The 25,485-nt window shown below is 42.2% G+C and overlaps 1 protein-coding gene across 1 annotated transcript in view; it reads left to right on the top strand.

Moving 5' to 3' along the window:
• Positions 1-25,485, top strand: part of KIF26B (kinesin family member 26B) — a 276,267-nt gene that overhangs the window by 238,414 nt on the left and 12,368 nt on the right. Inside the window, exons 11-12 of the mRNA XM_058836915.1 lie at positions 16,754-16,916; positions 18,062-21,488. Coding sequence (XP_058692898.1) covers positions 16,754-16,916; positions 18,062-21,488 — 3,590 coding nt within the window. The remainder of the gene's footprint in view (positions 1-16,753; positions 16,917-18,061; positions 21,489-25,485) is intronic.

Genomic DNA, 25,485 nt, shown 5'->3' with positions numbered 1-25,485 from the left:
AAAAGTCCAGTTTTTGGCATATTAAAGGCTTATTGTCTTGAGTCAGGGCTAGATGAGTGTTGAGAACATACTCAGCATAATGTGCTCTGCCATTATCCAGGTTTTGAATTGCACAAATACAGACTTGCACTGGATGTTTTTGAGTGGTTGTTTTAGAGCCATAATTTGGGGTTTTTAGGCATTCATGTGTGATCATGTCTGTTTTGACTCATTCAGCATTGGAACCAGTGAACACAGGAAAAAATATTGGTATTGTTGGGTAAATATCACAGTCTTCAGAAAAGAAACTCCAGCCCAGTAAGACTGCAGGAGATAAGAGCCCCTAAATGTGATCATGTTCTGCTTTTCAAATATTTCTGTCATTGTTCTCAATTTTTTTAATATTAGTTATTAAACATAGGGCTCTTATATCCCATGATGCCCTTAATTTACTCAAGTTTAACAGTATGGATCTGACACCTTTTGATACCTGATCCTACCTATGTCTTTCCATCTATAATGTTTTCTACTCAATAACAAGTGAGTTATTGAGTAACAAGTGAGTTATATTATATATATGAAACATAGCGTTCTTTCCCTTCTGCATCTCCAGTGTATCTCAGAAATAACTTTGATTTATCATAGAGTTCTGCCAAATAACTGTGAAGCAGTCATTGTCGCTGCTGCAGTATCTTTAGTTTCTCAAATGCTTTCATAATCTCAGGCAGGTGGGGGGAGAAGGAGGAAGGTCTAATTGTAAGCTGCATTTCTGATTCTGGGACATTCCAGGGTCCCAGCCCCCCATGTTAAATCTTTTGGAGGCTTAACTGGCAGCAGGCCAGCCTGACATCTCCACAAGATGCAGTGCACAATGTTGTGACCCCATCTCTGACAGGTCCCCTCTCCTAGCAGCAGTCACATCCTTGGCAAGCCCCTGTTGCGGGAGACCCAGAGGAAATAGTGTCCTGACTGCTGTCTCAGTGACTGTGCTCCTAAACATTCTCTCATACTATATATGATGCTCTTTTATATTGTGAAGGAGGTCAAGATGTGTGAAGCTTTCACCCTTTCTTGTTTTCTTTATATATATCTGCCAGGTCTGAAATGGAATGGTATGTTCTGCTGTCCTAATTGATTAAATGGCATCTATCATAACATAAAGAGATCAAACAGAATTATTTTTTCTCCCATGTTACCATTTAGAGCTCTCAATTCTTAGCGGATCATTAGCATATAATTTTCAGATGAGCTGGCCAGTAGGTCCCTAAATAAAAATTAGTAGAAAAGATTAGCTGGGAAAGCTAGACTGGTAATGAGCTGTTGCACTATAGTAATGTGATAGGTTTATATTTCATATCTAGCCCTAATCAGTGCTAAGTGCAAGTTGTCAGCATTTGATAGCTAATTGGTATTTCTTGGAATTACAGTTCAACAAAATCACTGAAATGAAAGTAAAGCTTTTCCTTATATATGACAAGTTAAGGTTTAATTATAAATGCGTGGGTCAAATACACCTCTTAGCTACACTATATGCAAATCAGCTGTGCTAAGGGAAGGTTCATGGGTTGTCAAAACTTCTCTGGTCCCTTTTGGGTAATTATTATTTTTTAAAAATTGGTACAGTAGTGGCTTTGAAAACAGAACAGGGCCTTTAGGCCCTTTGCTATGTATTTAATATGTCATACAACACACAAAAAACGCCTTAAACCTGAACTACTGAAGAATATTAACAATGCAATGACTACTTGAACTCTCGTAGCAGTCCTTTTCTTAATGATTTTGTTTACTCTGTGTTCATTTTAGAACTGCTGCCCTCCCACAGAATTAATTGGATATAAAGTCATAACATGGTTCTGAAAAATTACAAGGCAGGAATAATCTAAGCCACTGGATAGGAAAGATTTAAAAGCCTGGCTAGCTTCACATCTGTGAGCTGAGATTTTTTCCTTGCACAGCTATAAATAGGTGGCTCTAATCACTGTCATAGTGATAATACGGGAAACGTCCTGTCTGTCCTCAGTAGCTGGTGTTGGGAATGACTGCTATGTACAATGTTCTGCTTCCAAACTATGAACCCAGACAAACTCTGCGAGCAGAACTTTCTCTGAGAAAGTGTGCTCTGTGTGCTCTGAGAGAATTTTGGTTATCTCTTGAGAGGCTAAAGCATACATGGTCACACAATCTCATTGCTAGTCATCCAAATACATTTTTTAACTGGCTGTTAAATTGATCATTTCCAATTAGATTTAATGCAGGCACAGGCCTTTAGATGTGAGGTCTGTGCAAGACTCTTGAGACTGAGAGAGGGGTGGGGCAGAAGCAGGCTGGTCCTTGAAGGTGTGATAACCCTGCTCCCCTGCATGCTGGCTTTCCAGCCAGCTGAGCCACATGCCAGCCAGCATCCATGAACCAACAAGGAGAGAGGACAGAGCAGCAGCTAAAGGAGGTGAGTTAGATGGAATGTGGCAAGGTGGGGTTGGGGGGCAGCCAAAGTATGGAAAACGTAACACAGGACACAAACTGAGGGAAGCTAGCCTTCATTAGTTCCTCTGTTCATAGAACAACTTGTTCATTTATCCAGATGCTCACCATTTGAAATGCAATTACAGGAATGTATTTTCCTACTGAGTAAAATTTATACAGTCAACAGATGAACTTCTCTCTAAATTATTTGCTCATCAGTGTGTGGAGGAGGAGGGGGAAGAATAGAGAAAAGAGGATTTCAAATAACTTCACTGCTAAATCATCTGAATTAAATGATCAATTTTTGTTAGTGCAGTAGCTGCAAAAGTTATTTCTAATTCTAAGTTAAGAAAGTCTTGCTGCAACAATAATTTGGTATTATCCCTCAGATGTGGGAGGAACAAATCCTGAAACCTTGAGTTGAAACTTGCTTTAAAGTAAATCCAGACAACAAATACTGCCTTCTCAGATGGTGAACCTCGAAATATCTTGACAGGTCAGAAATATCTAACCTGATCCCAAGATCAGGAAATCTGGACCAGATGCCTGTGCATTTAAATTCAGCCCTCCTTTCAAGATGGGGATACATTTGGATACAACCTTCTGCATACAGCCCTAGCCCTCTGTTCTATGCAGACGTGGTACCTAATGTCTCAGTGAAAGAAATTTAACCTGTCTAGATCTGAGTAAATGCCTGAATTGTTGTCCCCTGAGAATATACTAGTTCAGCTGAAGAATACAAGGAGCAGTAAGACGCATTAAGTAGTGAACACTGCAGAGACAACAGTAGCTGACATTGAAGTGTGAGTTGTCAAACTAGATGGAAGGCAACTCGGGAAGTTCTTCAAGGACAGGTTTTAGGAGAGGTTTTATTTGGTGTTAATATCAGCAGCCTTGGCACACAAAGCGGGAGCATGCTAATCATAGTGACTGCTTACACAAAGCTGAGAGCCATCATCTGTACAAAGGCAGATCAGAACATCAGATGGGAGCAGCTGTGGGACCTCGAGGGCTACAGAAATACAAAGGGCACTGATGCAAGGGCTTGCCCTGATGGACTGCTAAAAATTTCTGATGTATTCTGGGAGCTCATCAGCTAGGAAGGGTATGGGGGTGTGTGGTGATTTAGGCATGTTGGCTGATCACAGGTGTCCACAGATAAATTAACAGTGACAAGGTAATGAAATCTGAGGAGATATTAGGAGTGACAGCAGAAAAATAGTAATAGTTATGCAAGGGGCCAGCAATTCCTCTCCTGGGTGCAGTGCTGGTCTCCCATATAGATGAAAATGAATTGAGACTGAAGAAAGTACAAGAAAGTCTGGCAAGGGGAGTTTCTCACATGAGAGAAAATGAAATTAATTTGGCTTGCATACCCAAATAGAGTTAATGGATAGAGAACAAGTGTCTGTACATGTGGCCAGGAGCATTCCCATTCCTGGGGAGGGAGAGCAATGGAAACCAAAGAGCATGAGCAAATAGAAAAGTAGTTGGCATGCCACTACTAAATGTAAATGTATGGGGGCACTGTAATGTTTTTAAGGATGGGTTTTCCAAATGCTTAAGAAGTGCTAAATGCTTATTGTTCCCTGTACTGGGTAGCTAATAATTCAGTTTCTTCTCACTCCATGCATCACCTGTGCTTTGATGCTGTCCCATGGGGCTCACAGCACCAAGCAACGTATTTCTCTCCCCCTTCTTCTGTGATGGTTGTATGCTGTCTTTCCTCTTGACCTCTCTGTGTCTCCAGGCATATTGGCCAGGGTTGGGTTGACTGAATGCTGAGGAGCTCTTTGCTGTGTCCTTAGGAGATCACAGCAGGCATGCATAGGGGATGCAGGAAGGAGGCTGCAGAGTTGGGCTACGAAACTTTAAGAATGTAAGAATAGCTGTACTGATTCAGGCCAAATGTCCTTATAGCATCCTGTCTGGCTAAATGCAACAGCAGATGCCACGGATAGAGTGTAAGGCTAAAATAAGGACTTTGCCAAAAAGTACTCAAGCCTCAACTATTTTCAGCTGTGGGAATTCCTGAGTATCAGCAGCGGCTTTGTAAACAGAAGTAGGACCTTCCAGGCACATTGTAAATTATTCCAGTCTGAGGTCTTTTAAAGACAGTTAAAGTTTGAAAGGATCTTTTTATGAAAGACTGGTTCAGCTTACCTTTGAAATTTTGTTTCAGTGCTTCTAAGATTTTGAACAGCTAATTTTAAGAGAGATCTTTTTGTGAGTGAAAACTAAATACACACAAACTTTAGTATCATCTATTGCTTTCTGCCACTCAAAACTCAGTTCTATCAGCCTTGTGGCGAGGCAGCTGGTAACATGGAAATACTCAAATTTACAGTTGTTTTTCTGAGCAGAATAGATACAATATTGGGCTCTAAAGCATGTTCTAGTCACCTCAGGTAAAACTGCTGGCAATTGTAGTAACATTTGTTACTACAAATGTAACAATTGCTAACCAGAAAGATTAAAAGAGTTGCTTTCCTTTGCTGTGGCAGGCTATGAGATCCCTGAAGTATCAGATATAGAAGAGCCTATTGAGACTCTTGTCTAATCAATGTTACCATAGTGGGCAAAATAAATAGAATAATCCATTTAAAGGGGGTGTGAAACTTCAGATAAGATGAAAAATGCATGTGCAACATTTTAAATTTTAAATTGCTGCATGGATGAAGATAAATGTATTGATAAAGCCTACCTCCAGTTGATTTAAATAGAAAATATCTACATTAAAAATATTTATATACCAATTTTTCTACTTTTACTTACAGCACATAGCACTTGCATAGCCTGGAGTCCCTCAGGTTTTATTTGGGCTCCTCTGTGTATGAAGTATGATGGAGTGTGAGAGATATAAAAGAATCAAACATTTAGTTTCCTTATGCCTGTGTTTATAGATGACAGAATTCCCACTTCCCTGCACCAGCTGCTAGATTTGGTCCTGTGCTGCCAAAACTGTCATCATAAACCTGCCTGTGGTTCCACAGTTTAATTTCAATGCCATGTATTTGACGTCAGAAGGGACCGGTTTAGTCTTTGTCTCATGTATCCCGTCACTAAATCTGTAAAAACCCAGTTCAGATGTGGATGAAGCTTATGGGAGCATTTCTGGAGATTTCAGTGACAGCTGGGTTTGGACCACAGTGCCAGTGGATTTCAGTTAATAAAATCCCAGTTTTTGGAGCTGGTCTGTAGTCTTAACCAAAACACAGGCACAGGCAGGAAATATTCAACTATGATCTTTATTTGCTATGCAAGTCATCACCATCACTGCTATTGCTCAGCTTGTCTCATCACACCTCTGAATCAGCCAGTTGTGTGAGTAGCTCAGCCCATCTGTGGATGAAAGTTTTGGCTGTCTGTTAGCCATTCATTTTTATGTGAAAGGAGTTCTTGGTGTCTCTCCATTTCCTAACAAGGTCACCCCACTCGTATTGACTGTTGGCAGAACAAATGTAGAGGCCAAGGATTTGCAGGCCAGAGAGTGCTCTGTTCATTAGATTCTGCAAGCATCATTGCAGGTGTCTAAGAAACTTATTTGGACTCTTGAATAATAAAGTAAATTGAATTCTTGAGGTGCAATTGGCTTCTAGTCCTAGGTTTTTAAAGAAATAGGTGTAATGGAGAAAGTCACCTTTCTTACTCTTCTCTAAAGAACGTGTAAAGTTAGATAGCTAAGTCCATACTTACTCCTCTTACTTTTCCTGATTTTTAGAAAGAGAGTTCTGTATGTTGTCTAGGATCTTTACATATTCCCTGTACATGCCAATGCATTATTCCTAAATGAAAGTTCTAGGTTTTTAATTTGTAGATGGTTTGGAGCTGAACAACTGAGGCCACTGTGTGTTTGCTGGAAATGGGAGATGACATAAAAAATTCCTCCTTTTTGGAAGTTGCTTCACCTGCTTGATTTCCATCCTAGTTAGCAGATTGCTTGGCTGCTGCAAAGTTCATCTTCCTTGACAATGTACAGGGATTGCTTCTTTTATCAGGTTTTAGCAGTTTCATGCATCTCCATGAAGCAATTTGAAACTGTATGTGAAAAGGAAATTTAAAAGGTATTACCAGAAAAGGAAGCATTACTTGGGGCTTCTGACTGTATATTTTGCTTTAATGCTGATGGTTTCATATTTTCACTGCTTTGCTTTGAGTTTTGGCAGCTTTTAGTCAGGACCCAGTATTGTGCAAAATCTTTTTTTTTTTTTTTTTTTTTTTCCTGTTGATCTAAAGAAACAGTTTTGTGAGCACCAGCATCAAGAACATAATGTTTCTAACAACTTGTCTCTCAGTCTGGCATCCAAAAGGGTGTAACTACAGGCCAAAAATATTCCTGTGTTTGGGAATTTCTCTCATCTATGTGCTTTCTCTGGTGTGTTCAAGAATGGGACTGAAGGCATTTGTCTCATTTCTGTGGGAGTACAAATAAGATTTCTCTCCATCCACCCAGATGCTAATCCTTCCAGCATTTACAGAGACTTGCTTTCTTCAAACTTTGCATATTATTTTCTCAGACTTTCTTTGAATTTGCCAAAAGCCTGGAAGTTTATTTCTGAAGGTGATAAGGCAACCTTGTGTGCAGGTGCAGAGGCAGTATGAACTCTTGAGCCTAACTTTCTTTGGGGAATATATCTAATGAGTGGCATAGAAGAATTGTATAATTTCCATATCATTAACGACAACCAAAGTCTGCCTTCTTCTTTCTTTTTTTTTCCCTTTCCACATGGGACTATGTGCACTTTCACTGCCCTCTGTTATCTATTTACACAAGGAGCAGTGCCAAGTGGAGTGGTTTCTAAAACTGAACAGCAGTCAATTTATTTCCAGGTACCACTCCATTTGGGATTGCAATTAGAATAACTAGAGGCGCTCTCCAGCGCAGGAAACTGGGAAGGTCATGCTGCCAAATTGTTGGCATCTTGATGAAGGAGTGTAAACTACTGCTGTCGCTACTGCAGATCAAATGAGCCTAAGCAGAATGAAGTAATTACGAAATCCTCACAAAAGATCATGAATATTCATGTATCAATTATAAACATTTGAAGTTAATTTTCGTTTGAGGAAATAACCCTGGTATTCCACCCCTGGGTACATCTGAATCCCGACGCTCCTTGCAGCGAAGGGCAGAGCGCTGATTCTCGGTGCCGCAGGGTGCGGCCGTGGGCAGCTCCTCCCGGGCCGTGCTCCGTGGGCAGCCAGCTGTCCCCTTCTGTCCCCGCTCCAAATTGCCACGGGCTGCTCACCGGGCCGCAGCCGAAATGGTCCCCGAGCTGCTTGGCGTGAGGGTAACGCAGGAGTCGGGCCATTCTGGCGGGCAGGTGCTTGTTGGCACCGAGAGAGGGCTGAGGATGCTGCTGTCCTGCCCTCTCTGCAGCGGCTGCCCCCTGGAGAGGCTCTTCAGCCTGTGTGACCCAGCGATGAGACTGGCAGCAGCTCGGCTGCAGGGAGCTGAGGCCACCTGACAAACAGGCCCTTTGCTTGGCCCCTAGAATTCAGAGTGGAGAGCCTTGCTTTAGTCTGGCCACTGCCTGGCCCTCGGAAGGGCAGCGGGAGCTGGGGGCAGCAGCGCTGGAAGGAATGTTGAATCAAGGAGAGGAGTGTCTTCATCTCTCTTCATGCTGATGCAGCGGTGGCGGAAATGCCTTCACCGGGTGTCTGCTCTGCTTCTGCTCATATTAGCCACCCAAAGGCTGGTGTGAAGGTGCTTTCCAGAATGTGTCCTCAGCAGATTGTCAGGGAATGTTTCTGCACACTTTTTCTTGCTATGTGTTTTCCCTATGACTGCCCTAGAGGCACAGGTGCTGTTCAGCTGCATTCCAACCCTTCCCTTCCCAGCACTCCTGCTGCACTGTCAGGGCACAGGCAGTCTGGAGGAGAGGCAGGCAGGATCCTAAGCTGCTCCAGTTGCTATTCCATAGCAGCTATGTTGTCTTCTCATATAAAGCAACTAAACCATACAGATAAGCTGAACCAAACTTGTGGTTGCCATAATACTTGCAAGTAAGGGAGCCAAGGAAGGAGGGACATGGGGAGAGAGAAGACATTTTCCTTCCCTTTGTTAATGTATCTTGGTAGAAGTTAGCCTAGCCAAGTGCAGAGTTCCTAAATTATTTAAAATCTGGATTATTATTGGTTTTAATGGCAGGATTTTTTTATTTATTTTTTTTTCTCATGTAAATCACAGTCTACTTATTAAGCATGATTCCTTGACATTGCTGATTTTGGGGAATCTGGCTTTAACAAAGAGTTTCTGAGCCTAATTGCTCCCTGGATTAATTGAGTTTCTGTTTTTCAGCTAGAATTTATGAGGAGCTGGCACTGTAATGAGACAGACCACTAGGATTCTTTTTTTTTTTTTTTTGCTTATATTTGAGCTTTGTTTGGATGTTTTTAATGGCTGCTTGGGAATGGTGTTTGGTTCTGTGCTGAGATTTGAAATACAGAGGGGAGAGGGATCACTTTCTCCATTTTCAGTGTAGTCTTCTCTCTAAGATAATCATGGACCCTCAGCAGTGCTGTACTCCTAACCACCTCCTCTCTCCCACCCCAAAACTTGCACTTGCTGTGGCTTTAAGCTACACCTGGATCTCTGAGCTCTCATTAGAGCTACTACTCTCTACTCTCTAAACATTAGAGTAACACACTGAGCTGCAAGTAAGGGTATGTCTTCAGTTTGCTGTTGCCAAAGTGCAAAGTACACCTGAACCAAAATACATAAAATTCACAGAGCTGGGGCAAAGACTGAGAGGAACTTCTTTCTCTTGTTGGTTGAATTATTTCAGTGAAGCTTGTGTGAATTCTGCTCCACTGCTGGCACAAGGCAGAAATGAGAAGATGTAGGAGATGTCTTTCTCTGGGTGCCTTCAGGGTTAGTGTGATGGTGCCCAGCCTGGAGCTGAGCTGGCACTGTCAGAAACTGTGCACTTTTTAATATGTGAAGATAAAAGTGGAGTTGTGTGATAGCAATGGCTTTATTGGGAAAGAGTTCTATTGTGATATCAGTCAGTGAGACCTTAAAAAAGTGGGGAACTTTAATGTAATTTATGAATAACAGGGTACTCATAGTCAGTTTTGAAGACTATTTAAGCTTCATCAGCTTTGGAGCAACTTTTATACAAAAGTTACAGCTCTTGAATGAGCCGCTTTTATGGTGAGAGGAGTAGTTCCCTGACTCTTGGGAGAAGATGCCAACCCCTATCTTGCTACAATCTCCTTTCAGGTGGTTATAGAAAACAGTGAGATCTCCCCTCAGCCTTCTTTTCTCCAGACTAAACAGCCCCAGCTGCCTCAGCCACTCCTCATGAGATTTGTGCTCCAGACCTTTCCCCAGCTCCGTTGCCCTTCTCTGGACACTCTCCAGCACCTCAATGTCTTTCTTGCAGTGAGGGGCCCAAAACTGAACTCATTTCAGGTGCAGCCTCACCAGTGGGTTTCTGTCCTTCTCTTAGTGATTTACTTTTCTGTCTTTAGTAAAAAGAAACAAAAGATGCACTTTTGTGCATCTGCCACATGCTCAAGGGTTATCACAGGCACAAGGATTGTTCAGCAATATGAAATTTCCTCTTAAAAAACAACAATTGTGTGGGGATCCCCCTACATTTTTAATGCATTTTGTAGTAATACAATTGAAGATAAATCCCATACTTGGATGCAGCAAACACCTTTTTCCTGCTCTTGACCCCTTGACTGCTGTAGTGTCAGATCCCTTCCAGATGTGGAAATTTCCTGGTACTGAACCTAAGCACAGTGTCCCCTCAGCATAGTCCTTTCAGCTGGCTCTCCCTTCCCCTCTGTCATGAGTTCTGGGTTGTGCTAGTGCACCTCATACAAGATTACTAACTGCAGTGGCAGTGGAAATTTCCACTATGCTTCATTTTCCCTTTAAGACTAGTCAGTTTCCACCTGGAACAAGTCCATTGTCTCCCCAATGCCTCGTTTCACCAGGTGAAGAATTCCCCAGGTTAAAAGTCCAACACGTTACCCATCTTTCTTCAACTGCCTCATTTTGTTCTGCTAACAAAGCCAGGCTTACATGGCTGAACCACCGAGGGCTTTATCTCTCCACCTGGACTCATTTTGCCTGTGCCTACACACATTGCTCTCATTTCCTCTCTCTCTATCAAAATTATTAACAGAAAGGAAAGACATAACAAAGCAAACTATACTGCTTCACAGTGAACTCAGCTGTTACACACCTGTAACATCCACTGCTGGGCTTGTGCTTTATGAGCTATAAACTGTCCTTTGTAGAGATTATTCCCATGCAGTAAGAGCCAAAACCAAATATAGTCTTTATGTGGTTCCTTTGTTATGTAAACATTTATTACTGTGAATAAAGCAGTGCATCAGCTCTAAGGAGCTGAGTTAAGACCTCATGATCAAAAATGACTGTCATAGTTACTGAGATTTTTTCCCTTTGACATACCTCTACAAATAATTAGATTACAAGGCACCTGAGGGCATACATCATCTGATGCTGTAACAATAATACCTGGAGGGAGTCGACAACTTTCTCCTTTTGGCCAAGTGCCTAGAAAGACACTAAGGTATATGATTAATAGAGAGCACAAACACGCTCTCTTGCACTTCCTAAAGCTTAGCTGTACTATTGTATTGTCTCCCTTGTGGAATGTTATTATTTCTGTTTCTGATGGTGCTGCTGTTGTTATTGAATAGCCAAAATCTGCATAGTAGTGGGGTGAGAGGAAAGGGAAAACAAAGAAAATATTTTTTATCAAGGTGGGAGTCGGGGAGGAGGGATACAGGAAGCAAAACAATATATTATTATATTACAGTTGGGTAAATAATTCCACAGAAAAATCATTATTCCAACACTTCAGCTGGATCTTCCTCTCTAGTATTGCCTCCTTTTTGTGAAACAATTTTGTGTTTGTGTCTCCCATACACAGAATGAAATGCTGGGCAACAAAAATTCCTGCAAATTTCCTGAGCACAATATTTATTCTTATTGCTTCATTTTCTATTAATGAATTCTGTTTTGCAGCCCTAAACAAAAGGAATTACCATTTGCTTCTTTTCTATGTAGCTCAGTTTGAACACATAGATTTTCTTAAAGCTGGAGAACCTGGCAGATGAAGATCCAGGAAGGCACTGACCATTCTCTGCCCCCTCACCTGGCAGCATGATACAGCAGCCATGCCAAATTACAGTCACGTTTTGGGGTTCCTCTGTTGGGTGTCAGTGAACAGCTGGGGGGGAAACTTGAGTGGGGAGAGAGGCATTGGAGGTGAGACAGTGAGAGTGGAGGATGTCAGTGGGAGGAAGAGGGGGACAAAGGAGGAGTTTAACACTGGAGGAGTGTCTAGCAGTGATGCTGGTGAATGGCAAAGTCTAGTGTAGCTTCTTAGACCACTGCAGGATGAAACTGAGTTCTGCCAGCTGTTTTGGGGAGGAACTGGGGTTGAGTGTCACAGTATGGGAATAAGAACAAGCAAAAAGGTTAGATGAGGAAAGCCCAAGACAGACACTGACAGAAGAGTGTAGGATTGTCTGATCAGAGAAGAGCATGTCATAAAGAACCTGGACACATAATAGCACAGCTTTCCTACAGTACAGGAAAGGAGTGTGTTACTCCCAAGTCTTAGTGTTTTTCTACAGGTGGGAAAACCCCCTGGTAAATTGTAAGTCATGTTCTCCTTTTCTACTTCTTGTCCAAACAAAAGGTGGCAGCCAGCTGCTGTTGCCAGCTAGTTTAGCAGCTGAGACTATTTGATACACTGGAATCTTCCAGGCTTGCTGATGTCTCGTTGAAGTGTAACCACAATCCACATGAAATTACATAAAATACATGCAATAAGAGCATTTGGATCATGAAATCAATTGCTATAGGGTCAGGAAATGTCAGAATTAATGGGCTATATACTGTATTTTCCTTTTAGGGTTCTCCTTCCATCCCCAAATATTATCTTTTTTCAAGGCAGGTAAAGGACCTGCTTTAGACATGAATCAGGACTGTGTATTGCTGTCATTGTCAATAAACATATGGAGGATGGGATGGAGGACTGTGGAAGAGAAAGGAGTTATTCTGAAAGTTATTCAGACTAGTTCTGACAATGTGTTCCTAAAATTTTTAGATGGACTACTAATTGTATGTTCCTGGTTTTTTGGGTATCTTGATTTGAGAACAAGCTGCCTCACTTGCTGTTCAAGATAAGTCAAAGTTAGCTGTACTTTGAATATGAAGACTGTGTAATGATCAATACTCTGAAAGATCTGTGCTTCACACCAAACACCTATACTTAATAAAGTCTTCAGTGTTTCAGGTATTATCAAAGGATTATGTGCCTCACCTCAGAGGCATTCATCAGATACTGCATTGATGACGTCCACAGGGAAAAGAAAAAGTTATAAAGAACCTTTGAAAAAATCAGTTATTCAGGATTCAGAAGACTTTATATAGTCCTAACAGTAAATAAGGCATAAATCCATACATTGCAAGGCAAGAATTAAATGAAAGATTAAATAACTTACGATTCAGTGAGCACTGTTTATTCTGTGCAGAGTTTGAGACAGGGCTCTAGTGGAAAAATAGCATCCAGTCACAAAATTAAAGACTGATGAAATGTACACAGGCGACTGGGATTTATGCAGTGTCCAAAGGACATGTATCATGATATTACGTGCTTCATTCTTCAGTATAAGATTCTGTGTTGTTTGAAGCTGAGTATAATTAATCATTCATAAGGAAGGGAAATACAGATGTGTATAAGAGGAGCATGAAGATCTACATCATTCCTTCTTACTGAAAGGAAGATGTACGTCTTCCTCCTTAGTGAAAGGACTAATTTACACTGATCCCAGTTTGAATGGTGGTCTCCAAAGAGAAGTAGAGAACACTGCTCATTGCAGCACTGCCATACCTCTCTTTTGCGGGGGTTCAATACCTCCTAGGGTTCCTATTGAAAGATTCAGAAAAACAGCAGGAAAACAGGTAAGTCCTTCAGCAGCTAATGTTATGCGAGAGGGTGGAAGCAGCAAAGGAGGAGAGGGAGCACAGTGAAGAGGAGAGAGGTCCTCTCCATATGGAGGGCTGCTACTCTGTGGAATGAACTGAAGCTTTCTGCCTGGCAGTCTGCACCTCTGTACCTTACCTGCTGACATACACCATAGAGATACCTGAGTTTAGTCTCCTGCACACAAGGCTCTTTCCTCTGGACTTTCCCAGAGATTCAGCTTTACATACTTTATTTTTAGTTTTTACCTGTGTGGGATATATATATGAATAATGTTTAGTTGCATTTTTTTCTGTAGCCATGATTGTCTAAGAAGCTAGTCAAGAAAAGGTTTACAGGTAAAGGTAATGTATTTGGTTAGACTAAGTGATGTAGTTAGAAAAAAATTAGATGACTTTTAAGTACTGAAAAGACTGCAGAATTGACTTACTGATATACAGGCTTTGGAGTCTGAAGTGTGGTATCCTGACCCCACCTTCAATTTCTTGTGTGTTTTATATCCCCATAATCATGATGGTTTAGGGTAAATTTCCTAAACTATAAAAACATTAGTGGATGGGATAGAAATAAATTTAAAATGAAGACAGGTACATAAAATGGAGTCATTGTGTTGCTCTGACCTATAATTTTTATTACTTTTGGAGCAGAATGGAAATAGACAATTAGCATTCCTGAAGTTCTCTTATGAAGACATGAAGACATTGATGCATTTCACTCTGCTGCTATGAGAAATCTGGGACCTCCTGATAGCCAGCTTCTTCTTAACACAGCGAGCAACATATACCTAGGAGCAGCAGACTGACTTTCTGTCAAAATTTCCTGTCTTAGTTTAGTTTGCAGAGTCAGAGGATCAACAAAGGTCTTGCTTCTCAATGCCTTTCCAGTGCAGAAGTATAGACCTCCTCTTTGTAAAACTTCTGCCTTCACAAAAAATTTTGCATTTTCAAATAACAGCTCACGAATGAGCTAATGAAATAATTCATAGCCGTTTTTTTTCAAGCAAAAGTACCATGCCAGCACCCAGAACAACAAAGCGTCTACTTTGTGTCTCACAATGACTGCCAAGCAAATTTCAGTGAGACATCCAGAATGTTTTACTAATATTTTAATTGAAGAGGATAGAGTGAGTTAAAAATTAGGCCACACATTTTTGTGTCTTATATTCTTTAATATTCTTTCTTTCTTTCCTTCAGAACTTAGTAGGTGAGAGTTATTGTGAGGGGTCAGTGAACCCTGAACAGCTGAACTTGTCTTATGACGATGTCCATATTTGTCAAAAATCTGTGTTTAGTAACTTCCTCTTTGTGGTTTTTTTTCAGTGTACAGTAGTGATGTGAGGCTAGTTATTTTTCTCTGGGTACGAGGTGAAGCTGAGAGTCAAGATGTAGCCTGTGCTGAATGAACAAACCCTGAAATTAGATATCAGTGCTAGCTGGGGTTTTTACTGCTAGATTCATGCTTTATTCCTTAACAAATCTGCCCTTTAGTTCTCATCCATATCAGAGGATAAAGTATAAATAGGTATTTCTTCAGTATTGTTATTCTTCTTGCAAGTGGGTATTTCAGTACAAGGCAGATGGCACCGATTATTTTGCATTCCTGATGCGTATATCTCTAGGAGAGCCATACCTCAGTGCTGATGCTGGCTGCATAGATTATGCATTCTGAGGGGACCAACATGTTTAGAATGTATTCTTCTGCACTTTCCTCTGTTGTCTCATGTTTTGCTATGATAGAAGCACTGGCAAATTAAAGGCTTGCTATTGATTTCTGTGAGATGTTAATAATTTCCATGTTACTCTGCACTGCAGTGGCAGTAACTGATGTACAAAATTTGACATCCTAATTATTCAATGATAGAATGGAGGGGCATTAACCTGAGACACAGCAGCCTTGTAACTCTGGATCTGTGGATTCAAAGCAGCCTTAGGTCACAAGTGAAATGAGTGAGGCTGTCTCAGTACAGTCTTTATGGATGTTTGTTTGCTTCTCAAAGAAACTTGACTGTCTTCAATGTGTCTGGAGCAGATGGAAGCAGAAATCCTGAAACAAAAAAATGTTTTATTTTCAGTATTTCTAGTCAAGCTGAAACTGCAAGTACTAGAAGCCTCAGGAGATGAGAACTCTCCAGAGCTATTGCATCAAAATTTGCAGCCCAAATGCTGTTGTTTATTCAGTCAAAAAGAGAGGTCCAAGAGTTTTGGTGTTTGCCCTTCGGTCCCATCTAGCAGGCATAGCTTCAGTTCCCAGCAGTTGCAGCTTTATGCAGAGTTCCTGTGAGCTGGAGATTTCAAGTGAATGAACAAGGACACACATGCACCATAGGTCATTTGCAGATATTTAACAGTGAGCCCCAAAAATCTGATCCATAGCCACTGAAGGAATCACCATCACTACAGCAGCAAATGCAATTCCTTTAGTATAAATAAGTATCAGGCTGTTGCTGTCTTTGTTTCCAGCTGTATGTAATCATCATCCACAACCTTTAGCACAGGGGAGACACACTTCAAGAGAATGCCATTTCTCAAATAACCACCCAGCTGACCTCTACACCATGGAGCCAAAGGTCTCTTTAAAAATTATATATTGTGCATTTCTGACTACAGGATTAGATGACCACCTTAAAAGTATTATATATGCACCATTATTCTGTTAAAATTCATATTCTCAGTCCAGTCACAGACAGCCCCACAATAAGGCATCAGCATTTCAAAAGCTATCTGATGCTGAACAATAGAGTAAATGGCAAGAACAGAAAATTTGATTTCTGCCTCAGTGAAAGAAAAGATCTAATATGAAAGAACAATTATGTGAAGTTTGAAGGCTTGATTGGTTTGTATTTTACCAGCACTATCCAAAATTGACTTTGGTGATTTAACTGTTATTAATATCAAGTTACCCAATGCCCTAGAAGGCAATAAAAAAATTGTGTTCTCTAATCTAATCCATTACCCTCTTGTCCTCCAGAGCTGGGCCAGGGTTTGTCTGTGCACTGTGCACTTCAAAAGAGCAGCAGTTTGATGTTTGCTGCTGTGGCTTCTTAACAGTCTCCTTAACAGTGCTGGTCTGCATCTCTCTGGTGGCAATGGTAACAATGGAGAAGGGCTGAGACCAAAAGGAGACAGAAAAGGGGAAGTGGGAAGTGAAAAGAAGTTTGAATTGTAGTCCAGGGTCTTTCAGCATGCTCAGCTGCACAATATAGTGCAAACCTGAGGAAGGAAACTAGGATTCCACTAAAAAGAGGAGAAAATGTCATGCCAAGACCCAAGTTACATCATGATGACCAAAGCGAAACCTTGCTGGCTAATGTAGCCTTAATTAATGTTATTTTGCAGAGACAGCAAGCTGACCATGTTGCTCCGAGAGTCCTTGGGGAATATGAACTGCCGCACCACGATGATAGCTCACATTTCAGCCGCTGCGGGGAACTACGCTGAGACGCTCTCCACCATCCAGATTGCCTCAAGAGTCCTCAGGATGAAGAAAAAGAAAACTAAGGTAAGATGATGTGTAACTCCCTTCTTATAATGATGGAGGAAGAAGGATCGTGGAGGATCCTTATCTGGGTAGAGCAGCATGTAATAAAATCAGCAATCAGTTCCAAAGTGTATGGGTGTATGGGTTTTATGTACTCTGTCCTAGGCAAGTGTTGGAGAGCAGTATCAGAAGAGTAAATGCTTCAGCTTCAGAGGCACAAGAGTAAGTTCAGACTTCTGAACTTACTTCTACATCTGTTGTAGCAGGTTTGTAAGCTGACCTTGTTTAATAATATAGCTGTCAGGGAGCATTTATTTTCCTTTATGTACTTTTAGTGCTAATGAAATAATAAGGAGTGAAACTGCTGTAGAGTTAAAGAAAATTTGGATTAATTAAGAATTAGATTCTGTATGCTTCTCAGAGAGAGTGGAAGCAAAATAAGCAATTGTGTCCAATTGTGTACAATGCCAGCATTGATGACCTTTTTATTCCTACTGCTTCTAAATATGGGTGATAGATTTTCCAAGAAGTAGAGTGAAGATGGACTATATTAATTTTCATGTTAGAGAGTTCTAGTTGCTTCTGTGCAACTTATGGTGCGAATTGGACAAAATGAATGAATTTTATGCATTTAATTTAAACTGGCAGACTGATAAAAGCTTTTTTATTGTCAATTGATTGAAGAGAGACAAATGAAGGGTTCAGTCCACATACCACCAGAGCACCGTGTCTCCAGAGACCTCTGAGTGCATGTTATACAGTTCCACACACTGGTAGCATGGGGTCATATGCAATGAGTTTTCTTGCTCCTCTTCAAATACACAAATGTACACACGAACACAAAATCAGCAAAGCTTTTGCCAAATATCGGATTTATTTGGTCAGGCTTAGTTAAGGGAGGTATCTTAATCCACATTTTTTAGTAACTTTTATTTAAGTCTTATGATTTTGAATGGGACTCAGAGCTGGGCTTTGGGTTCTCCATTGAACATAGCTATGTGTTTGCTCTAGGACTGTAGATAAGCAGCCTCAGATCTCTGTGCCTTAGTTTAGAGATCTCCCAGTTCATGTGTGACCATGAATTTTTTGTATATGCAGTTTGTGCAAGGAACAGCTTGCAATGCTGAAATGTCATAGACACACATTTTCTCTCTCTCATGTTGCAGTACACATCAAGTTCTTCTGGAGGAGAGAGCTCTTGTGAGGAGGGCCGGATGCGGAGGCCAACCCAGCTGAGGCCTTTCCATTCTAGAAACACTGTGGACCCAGACTTCCCTATTTTGCATTTATCCAGTGATCCTGATTATTCATCCAGCAGTGAGCAGTCATGTGACACGGTGATTTACGTTGGCCCCAATGGCACTGCCCTTTCTGACAAGGAACTGACAGATAACGAGGGTCCCCCTGACTTTGTTCCCATAGTTCCTGCTCTGCAAAAGACCAAAAATGAGGGCAGGTTGGAGGAAATTAGTGAATCAGGGCCCAGCACATCTGAAAGAGACTGCCTGAAGTGCAACACCTTTGCAGAGCTCCAGGAGAGACTGGATTGCATCGATGGCAGTGAAGAGACCGACAAATTCCCTTTTGAAGAGATGCCTGCTCAGTTTAGCTCAGACCAGACGTCTAAGTGCGCTGTCTCAAGCCAGCTGGCAGAGCTTAGCCACTTACCAGAGTCAGATAAGGAAGATACAATGCCAGAATGTCAGAATCCTGATAGAGAAGCCAAGGAAAATACAAATACAACCCCCAGCAAAACTAGGAGAAATCACTCCCCTGTTCCTTCTGGAGCTCTTACCAATCTTTCAACTCCTTCTTCTCCCAGGAGTGTAACAGGCAGCTCTAGTAAAGAGCTTAACTCTTGTCAGTTAGCACACAGCACCAGCTTGCAGAGCAGCAGAGAAGGGCTCAACACCTGTGGATTTGTGGAAGGCAAACCTCGGCCAATGGGTTCACCCCGGCTTGGCATTGCAAGCCTCTCAAAGACATCTGAGTATAAGCCACCAACTTCTCCTTCCCAGAGGTGCAAGGTCTATACACAGAAAGGAGTCCTGCCCAGCTCTACTCCCCCACCAGCTCCCCTGAGTAAGGATCCTGCCATGACATCTACTGAATCTTTATTACAGCCAGAAATCCGGACCCCACCTGTAGGCATGAGCCCTCAGATTATGAAAAAATCAATGTCGTCCAACAATGGGGATTTTGAAGAGATGGTTCTCAATGAAGATCAGCAACGAAGTGTTTCTCCAGAATCCAAGAAGGAGATTCTGAGCACAACCATGGTGACTGTGCAGCAGCCATTGGAGCTAAATGGAGAGGATGAGCTTGTGTTCACCCTTGTGGAAGAACTGACCATTAGTGGTGTCCTTGACAATGGGCGCCCAACTAGTATCATCAGTTTTAACAGTGACTGCTCTGTGCAGGCTTTGGCCTCTGGCTCTAGGCCAGTCAGTATTATTAGCAGTATCTCTGAAGATCTTGAATGTTACTCCAGTGCAGCTCCTGTGTCTGAAGTCAGCATCACACAGTTCCTTCCTCTTCCAAAGTTGAGTCTGGATGACAAACCCCAGGATGATGGCAGCAGGCGCTCATCCATCAGCTCATGGTTGAGCGAAATGAGCACGGGGAGTGACGGTGAGCAGTCATGCCACAGCTTCATAGCCCAGGCGTGCTATGGGCATGGGGAAGCAATGGCAGAGCCACCTGTCTCTGAGTTTGCAAGCACCATACAAAGCGCCAGCATGATTTGTGTAAGTGACAAACAGAAGTCAGTGAGTGACAACATGCTTATACTGTCAGAAATGGGGGAGGAAGCTTTCAGCAAAGTGCCACCCATCAAAGGCTGTAAAATATCAGCTCTAGGCAAAACTACTGTCACAATCAAAAACACAGCAAGTCTTAGCAGCTGTGAAGGCTACATCCCAATGAAGACAAACATTACCTTGTATCCATGTATTGCTGTTAATTCCTTCAAAGCTCAAGACACTGATGATGTTGTACCGGCTGGAACTGCAGACCCAAAGGCTGTTCATCCCCGTGAAGGGAAAGAATCCATTGCTAAGAAGGTTATCAAATTTGAAGACCCTTGGTTGAAGAGAGAAGAAGATGTTAAAAAGGACAGCTCTGGGAGCAATGATGAGCCAAGGTTTGACACAGTCACGGCTTCAGCCAAGCCTGAGCACAGCACAAAACAGTCCTCCACAGACAGGCTTAGTACCAGCAGTGGGGAGACCTCTATTTCCCCAGGATCTGACAGTCTTAAAAGGATTGTGGATGGGTGTGAGGTGGCAACATCTGGCTCTGCAACCCAAAGCCCTATTCATTCCAGTGATGGCTTGAAGAATTGTAGCCTCCCTCGAGGGCTCCCAAAGGCAAGCAAGGTGGAGGAATCTGACTGTCATCTCCATCCTACTTCTACTGACAGCACTGGAGTCAGTTCTTCTGCCCTTCCCCAGTTTTCTAAGGCTAGTCTTGACAGGAAAATAGCCTCTCCCAAACACTGCATACTCACTCGTCCCAAAGGGACTCCTCCTCTGCCACCTGTGAGAAAGTCAAGCTTGGATCAGAAGAACAGAGCCAGCCCCCAGCACAGTGCAGCCAGCAGCACCACAAGCAGTCCCTCCAGCCAGCCTGTGTCCTTCCTGGCCAGCTTCCCAGAGGAGCAGAATGCCAAACAAAAAGGCCCTGGCATAGATAGCAGCAACAGCAGCAGCAAGCTCTTCAGTGCCAAGCTGGAGCAGCTTGCCAGCAGGACCAACTCCCTAGGGAGGTCCACAGGAAGCCACTATGAGTGTTTGTCACTGGAAAGAGCGGAAAGTCTGTCCTCTGTGAGCTCCAAAATGATCCCTGGCAGAGACACCACCATGCCTAGGGCTGGAAGGAGCTTCAGCCGCAGTGCCATGTCCTCACCCACCAACTCGGGCCTCTCCCAGTCGGCAGGTGCCTCCCCAAAAGCCAGCCAGTCAAAGATCTCTGCTGTCAGCAAGCTCCTGCTGGCAAGTCCCAAGGCCCGCAGCCTCTCTGCCTCTGCCACCAAAACGCTCAGCTTCTCCACCAAGTCTCTGCCTCAGTCTGTAGGGCAGAGCTCCAGTTTGCCCCCAAGTGGGAAGAACATGTCCTGGTCAATGCAGTCCCTCAGCAGAAGCCGGGGCTCCAGCCTTGCTTCCAAATTGCCCCTTCGAGCTGTCAATGGGCGGATTTCAGAGCTGCTCCAAGGGAGCACCAGTGCCAGAGGCGTACAGCTGCCGGGAAGCTTAGAGACAGATGAACGTGGGGGCCTCCCTGGAGACGAGAAGCCAGCTGTTCACATGCTGCCTTCACCTTACAGCAAGATCACCCCTCCTCGGAAGCCTCACCGCTGCAGCAGCGGCCATGGGAGCGACAACAGCAGTGTCCTGAGCGGGGAGCTGCCCCCTGCCATGGGGAAAACAGCGCTCTTCTACCACAGCGGGGGCAGCAGCGGCTACGAGAGCATGATGAGGGACAGCGAGGCGACGGGGAGTGCCTCCTCAGCGCAGGACTCCATGAGCGAGAACAGCAGCTCTGCCAGTGGCAGGTGCCGGAGCCTCAAAACCCCAAAGAAACGATTAAATGCAGGTAAGCTTGTGGTGGTAGGAAAGAGGGATAGAAACCAAAGCAGATTAGTACACAGGGGATGGGCTGGCCCTAAGGGTGAGCTAGTTAAATACCAGTTCCATCTTCTAGCTGAAGAAGCAAGGACATGATAAGTATCCTAAGCTCTGCCTGTTTTCATTTTGGGACATTCACTAATCCTGTGTGTTTGTATTGCCTTTGCAGTGAAGTCTCATCCTGACCTCTTTCACTTAGGTTTTACTTAGGAGTAGCAAAAACTGGTTAGTGTTGCCAGTGATCTCCACATTCAAATATTTATTTATACAAATATTATTCTGATTTGGTTGCAGAAAGGTGTCTTAATATGTACATTTCACCAGCCCAAGACCAGACTCTTGATGAATAGCTGTATCTTTTGTGAACCCACTTCTTCTCCTTGTGTGCTCTGGATGCCCAAAGGTGCAAGGTGCCGTACATCTGAAACCACCTCTGAGTTCCTTCTCCCCACACAGAAGATGGAACAAAAATGTGTCCATGCCACTTGAAAGATGTATCCTGTACCTGAGACTCTTGCCTTCTGAGTTGTGGCTCCTTTTCCCAGAAATTTATTGATAACAAATAATAGATAATATTAAGAACAATATACGGGAACTACTGCACTGAAGCACTTTCAAATCTGAAACTTTTTTAGTGAGCATGGTATGAATTGGGAAGACTTCATCTTTGTTTATACATAATCCCCAGTAGCTTCACACTACATCAAGACTTTTTAATTAGATAACAAGAGCTTCCTGGGTCATATGAAGAGTCTATGCAGGTACCTTTTTCCACTAGAGCAAGTTTCATGAAGTTGCAGAACAGGGATGGGGACCATTCATGAGCTGGTCAGCTCACATTTTTCCTGGGTGCTGTTTTCCCAACCTATAGTGCTAGTCATGCCTAATCTACTTCTGAAAAAAATTCAGGTTGACATTGGATCTGGTGGCACAGGTATGTGGAATATCAGTGGCTACTTATTCTACAGTAGCTGTGTCTGTCCAAAATGTGTTTTTCTCATAGCGTTCCTAATTCACCAGCCATTCCACTTGCTGTGATACTCCCCTCTGGAGTTCATTTCCAGTGAACAGAGTAATGCATAACTCTCCCTTCCTTTATGCTCTTGACTGCGGTAGCAGAAAGAACATGTGCAGCACAGATGTGAATGCGATAGATACTGCTATTAAAGTAACTCCATAAATGCATAGCTGATTGTACCTGTTCAGAGGATGCATCTGAAAGCGATCATTCTACATAATGCAAGCCCAGACCAAATGACTGAATAATATTTCTGAAGTTAACTTTGCATCCTCTTAGAAAATCTCTTTTCCTAGCCCTTCAGTTAAATTGATTTTCCTCTTTCTGAGGAGCTCTGCCTCTAAAAACCCCTTTCAAATAAAAGCTTTTTAATAACTTGCAAGGAAGAGAAGGATGATTTCTATCTTGTGGAAAAGGAAAACAAAGCTGTCCACAGAGGTGGCATTTGTGGGTGTAAACTGACAACTCGATCATGTTTTGCGGAGAAGCTGCCAATCTAATGTGGGCTTTTTCCACAGGTCATTTAGATGGAAAAGTTTATCAAGTTCTGTGAAAACAGGCAGCTGTGCAGATGAAGGAACAGATTAGATACTAGAGCATGTCCCCCTTATTCCCCCAAGGGAGATATTTTATAAAAATACTCTGAGAAAACTTCAGGTAGAGCCTCCACATTCTTTAGACTCCTGAGTTCTGGAGTCTAAACTTCTAAACTAGTGATTCAAACTGAATCACTGGAGGACCAGGATTTGTTTATTCTGATGCTCACAAAACTCCTTGTTTCATTTCACTTCTCTGCTTTGAGGGAGAAGCTGGAGGCTGGACAAGGCTGGAAATATGAGTGACAAAAGCATTGTGTTTGTGGTGTTCTAGTTAAAGATAAGCTTCATATATGAGTGTCATATTTTATACCATGGCTGTATTTTTGGCTCACAGCTTTGGCTTTTGGTAACCCCTGTGTGGGACTAAACATTGTATCAGTAATAATGAAAAGGGAGTTGTGAAGGAGAGCTCTGTTTGAGACTCAGGTTTAAGATTGTTTTTGTAGCAGTCTGGAGGACACACCAGGAAAGAAGAGGCCTTGAGCCTTCCTGGTAGAACAGTGACACTGGTTTGTCATACAGTGCACATACGGAAAATTAGCAAGTGATGGTGTAAGTACAAACCTTTCATTAGCAGGGAACGTGAGGATTTCTAGATTTGCTGCTTTTTTACTGCTGTGTAATATTTCACCTATCATTTTCCCCAAATACACCTTTTTTGGCTGACCAAGAGATTATTCTCTTTATTCTAATTGTTGGTGTGAATTGGTTCCTCTCTTCTTCATTAGCAACATTGCAATTATCTGCCTGATGCTGGACATGGATCTCTGGGGTGGAGGATTTTCAGTGAAGGGTCTGTCTGTGTCCTTGGAATTGCCTGCCCTGGTGGACTCAGCATAGCCTGGCACATTGACCTCCCTTACAGTAATTTACAAAGCTTCTCTCTTAATTCAGTATGTCACCTGGTGTGGAGAGATTCTCGGTGTATCATCTCTGATACTTTTGAGAATGATTCCCTATATCAGCAAGTAATTCCTGTATTGTTTGGAATGACTTGTGTATACGTGCAACCAAGGGTTTTATGGAAATTAAAAAAACCTCAATCTTTACCACCATCCATATTTCTAGCAGAAAGCCACTGCCCAGAAATTAATCAGGCTTCACTTTCATATAACCAAGCTCCTGCTTGCATTTGGTCCTACAGCAGTGAAATCATAATTCTGTTTTGATGTGCTTGATAATAGTATAATTTTTCACATGTTAGCAGATTTATGATGGCATAAAACCAGGATTATTACTTCAATGCAGGAGAACATGAAAGAGGAGTTAAGATATAAGGGAGAATAGAGCTGTTCACGAATGTATTTTTATTGTATAATGAAAAAATGCGAAGTTTTGCAATCTTTCATCCTCTGTAGCATCTCCTTTCTTATAGTGTGTTATCTCTTAAGGAACACTTTTTAGTGAAAAAGATAGCACACAAAGGTTCTGAGATCTTAAAAGACAGATATTATTTTAATACAAAATGTCAAGATCATTGGACCTTTCCTGATTTGCGGTCACAGATCCACTGTGCTGTAATGGATATGGCACTATAGATATGCTCATTTCAGGTCAGGCAACCTTGTCCACTTTATTTATGATTATTATTAACAGAAATGCTAGCTGTCAGACACAATCAACATGAATCAGCCCAAGGCCCCTGTAAAAGAAGCTATAAAGAGTCTTTAAGAGAATCACCAGAAGATCTCACAATTACTTTTGAAGTTCTGACACATTGGAGAGACATCATTTTTCCCTGAGATTAAGATCTTGTCTTTCAGTGCTCTTAAGTGCATTATTTGTATGTGTAGGTGCTTCTGCCCTGAATTTCATACATGGAGCATCAGACCTACACTGACAGTTTTTGAAGGATAAAGCTAGTTCTTATCCTTCACTATTAGCCTTAGGTTAATTTTTGGAGTCTGCCTGGGTACCTGTGCAGTTCACAGACAGTGCAGTACAGAATTATGTTCAAAATTAGAAGAAAATATTAATAAAAAATATTCCTTTTGCATTCTGGTATCTATTGAAAAATCATGTTTGCCTCATGAAGCATGTAAGCCTGTTAGCCCTGAAGCTAACCTATGCATTTAATAAACATTCACATTTTTCTAACATCTAACGTTGGTTCTGTAACATCACGTCAGCATATATTGGCCCAAAGTGACTGTGGCAGAAACAAAGCTATTTAGCCCTGACCTACAGTTGTACATTTCAAAGCTTTGTATAGCTTGTCTTTATTCCACACTGTGGTGTAAGTATTATTCCAGACCCCAGACACTTTACAGATGGAGAAATGGAGGTAGGGCATGTTACTGACTTGCCTAATGTCCTCAGCCAAGTGAGAGCCAGATCCAGGGTTGAAT

This window comes from Poecile atricapillus, chromosome 3 (genome assembly GCF_030490865.1).
Source record: "Poecile atricapillus isolate bPoeAtr1 chromosome 3, bPoeAtr1.hap1, whole genome shotgun sequence".
NCBI classification, from domain to species: domain Eukaryota; kingdom Metazoa; phylum Chordata; class Aves; order Passeriformes; family Paridae; genus Poecile; species Poecile atricapillus.
Note: the sequence above shows the minus strand (reverse complement) of the source record. Positions and strands in the feature narration are given on the sequence as shown.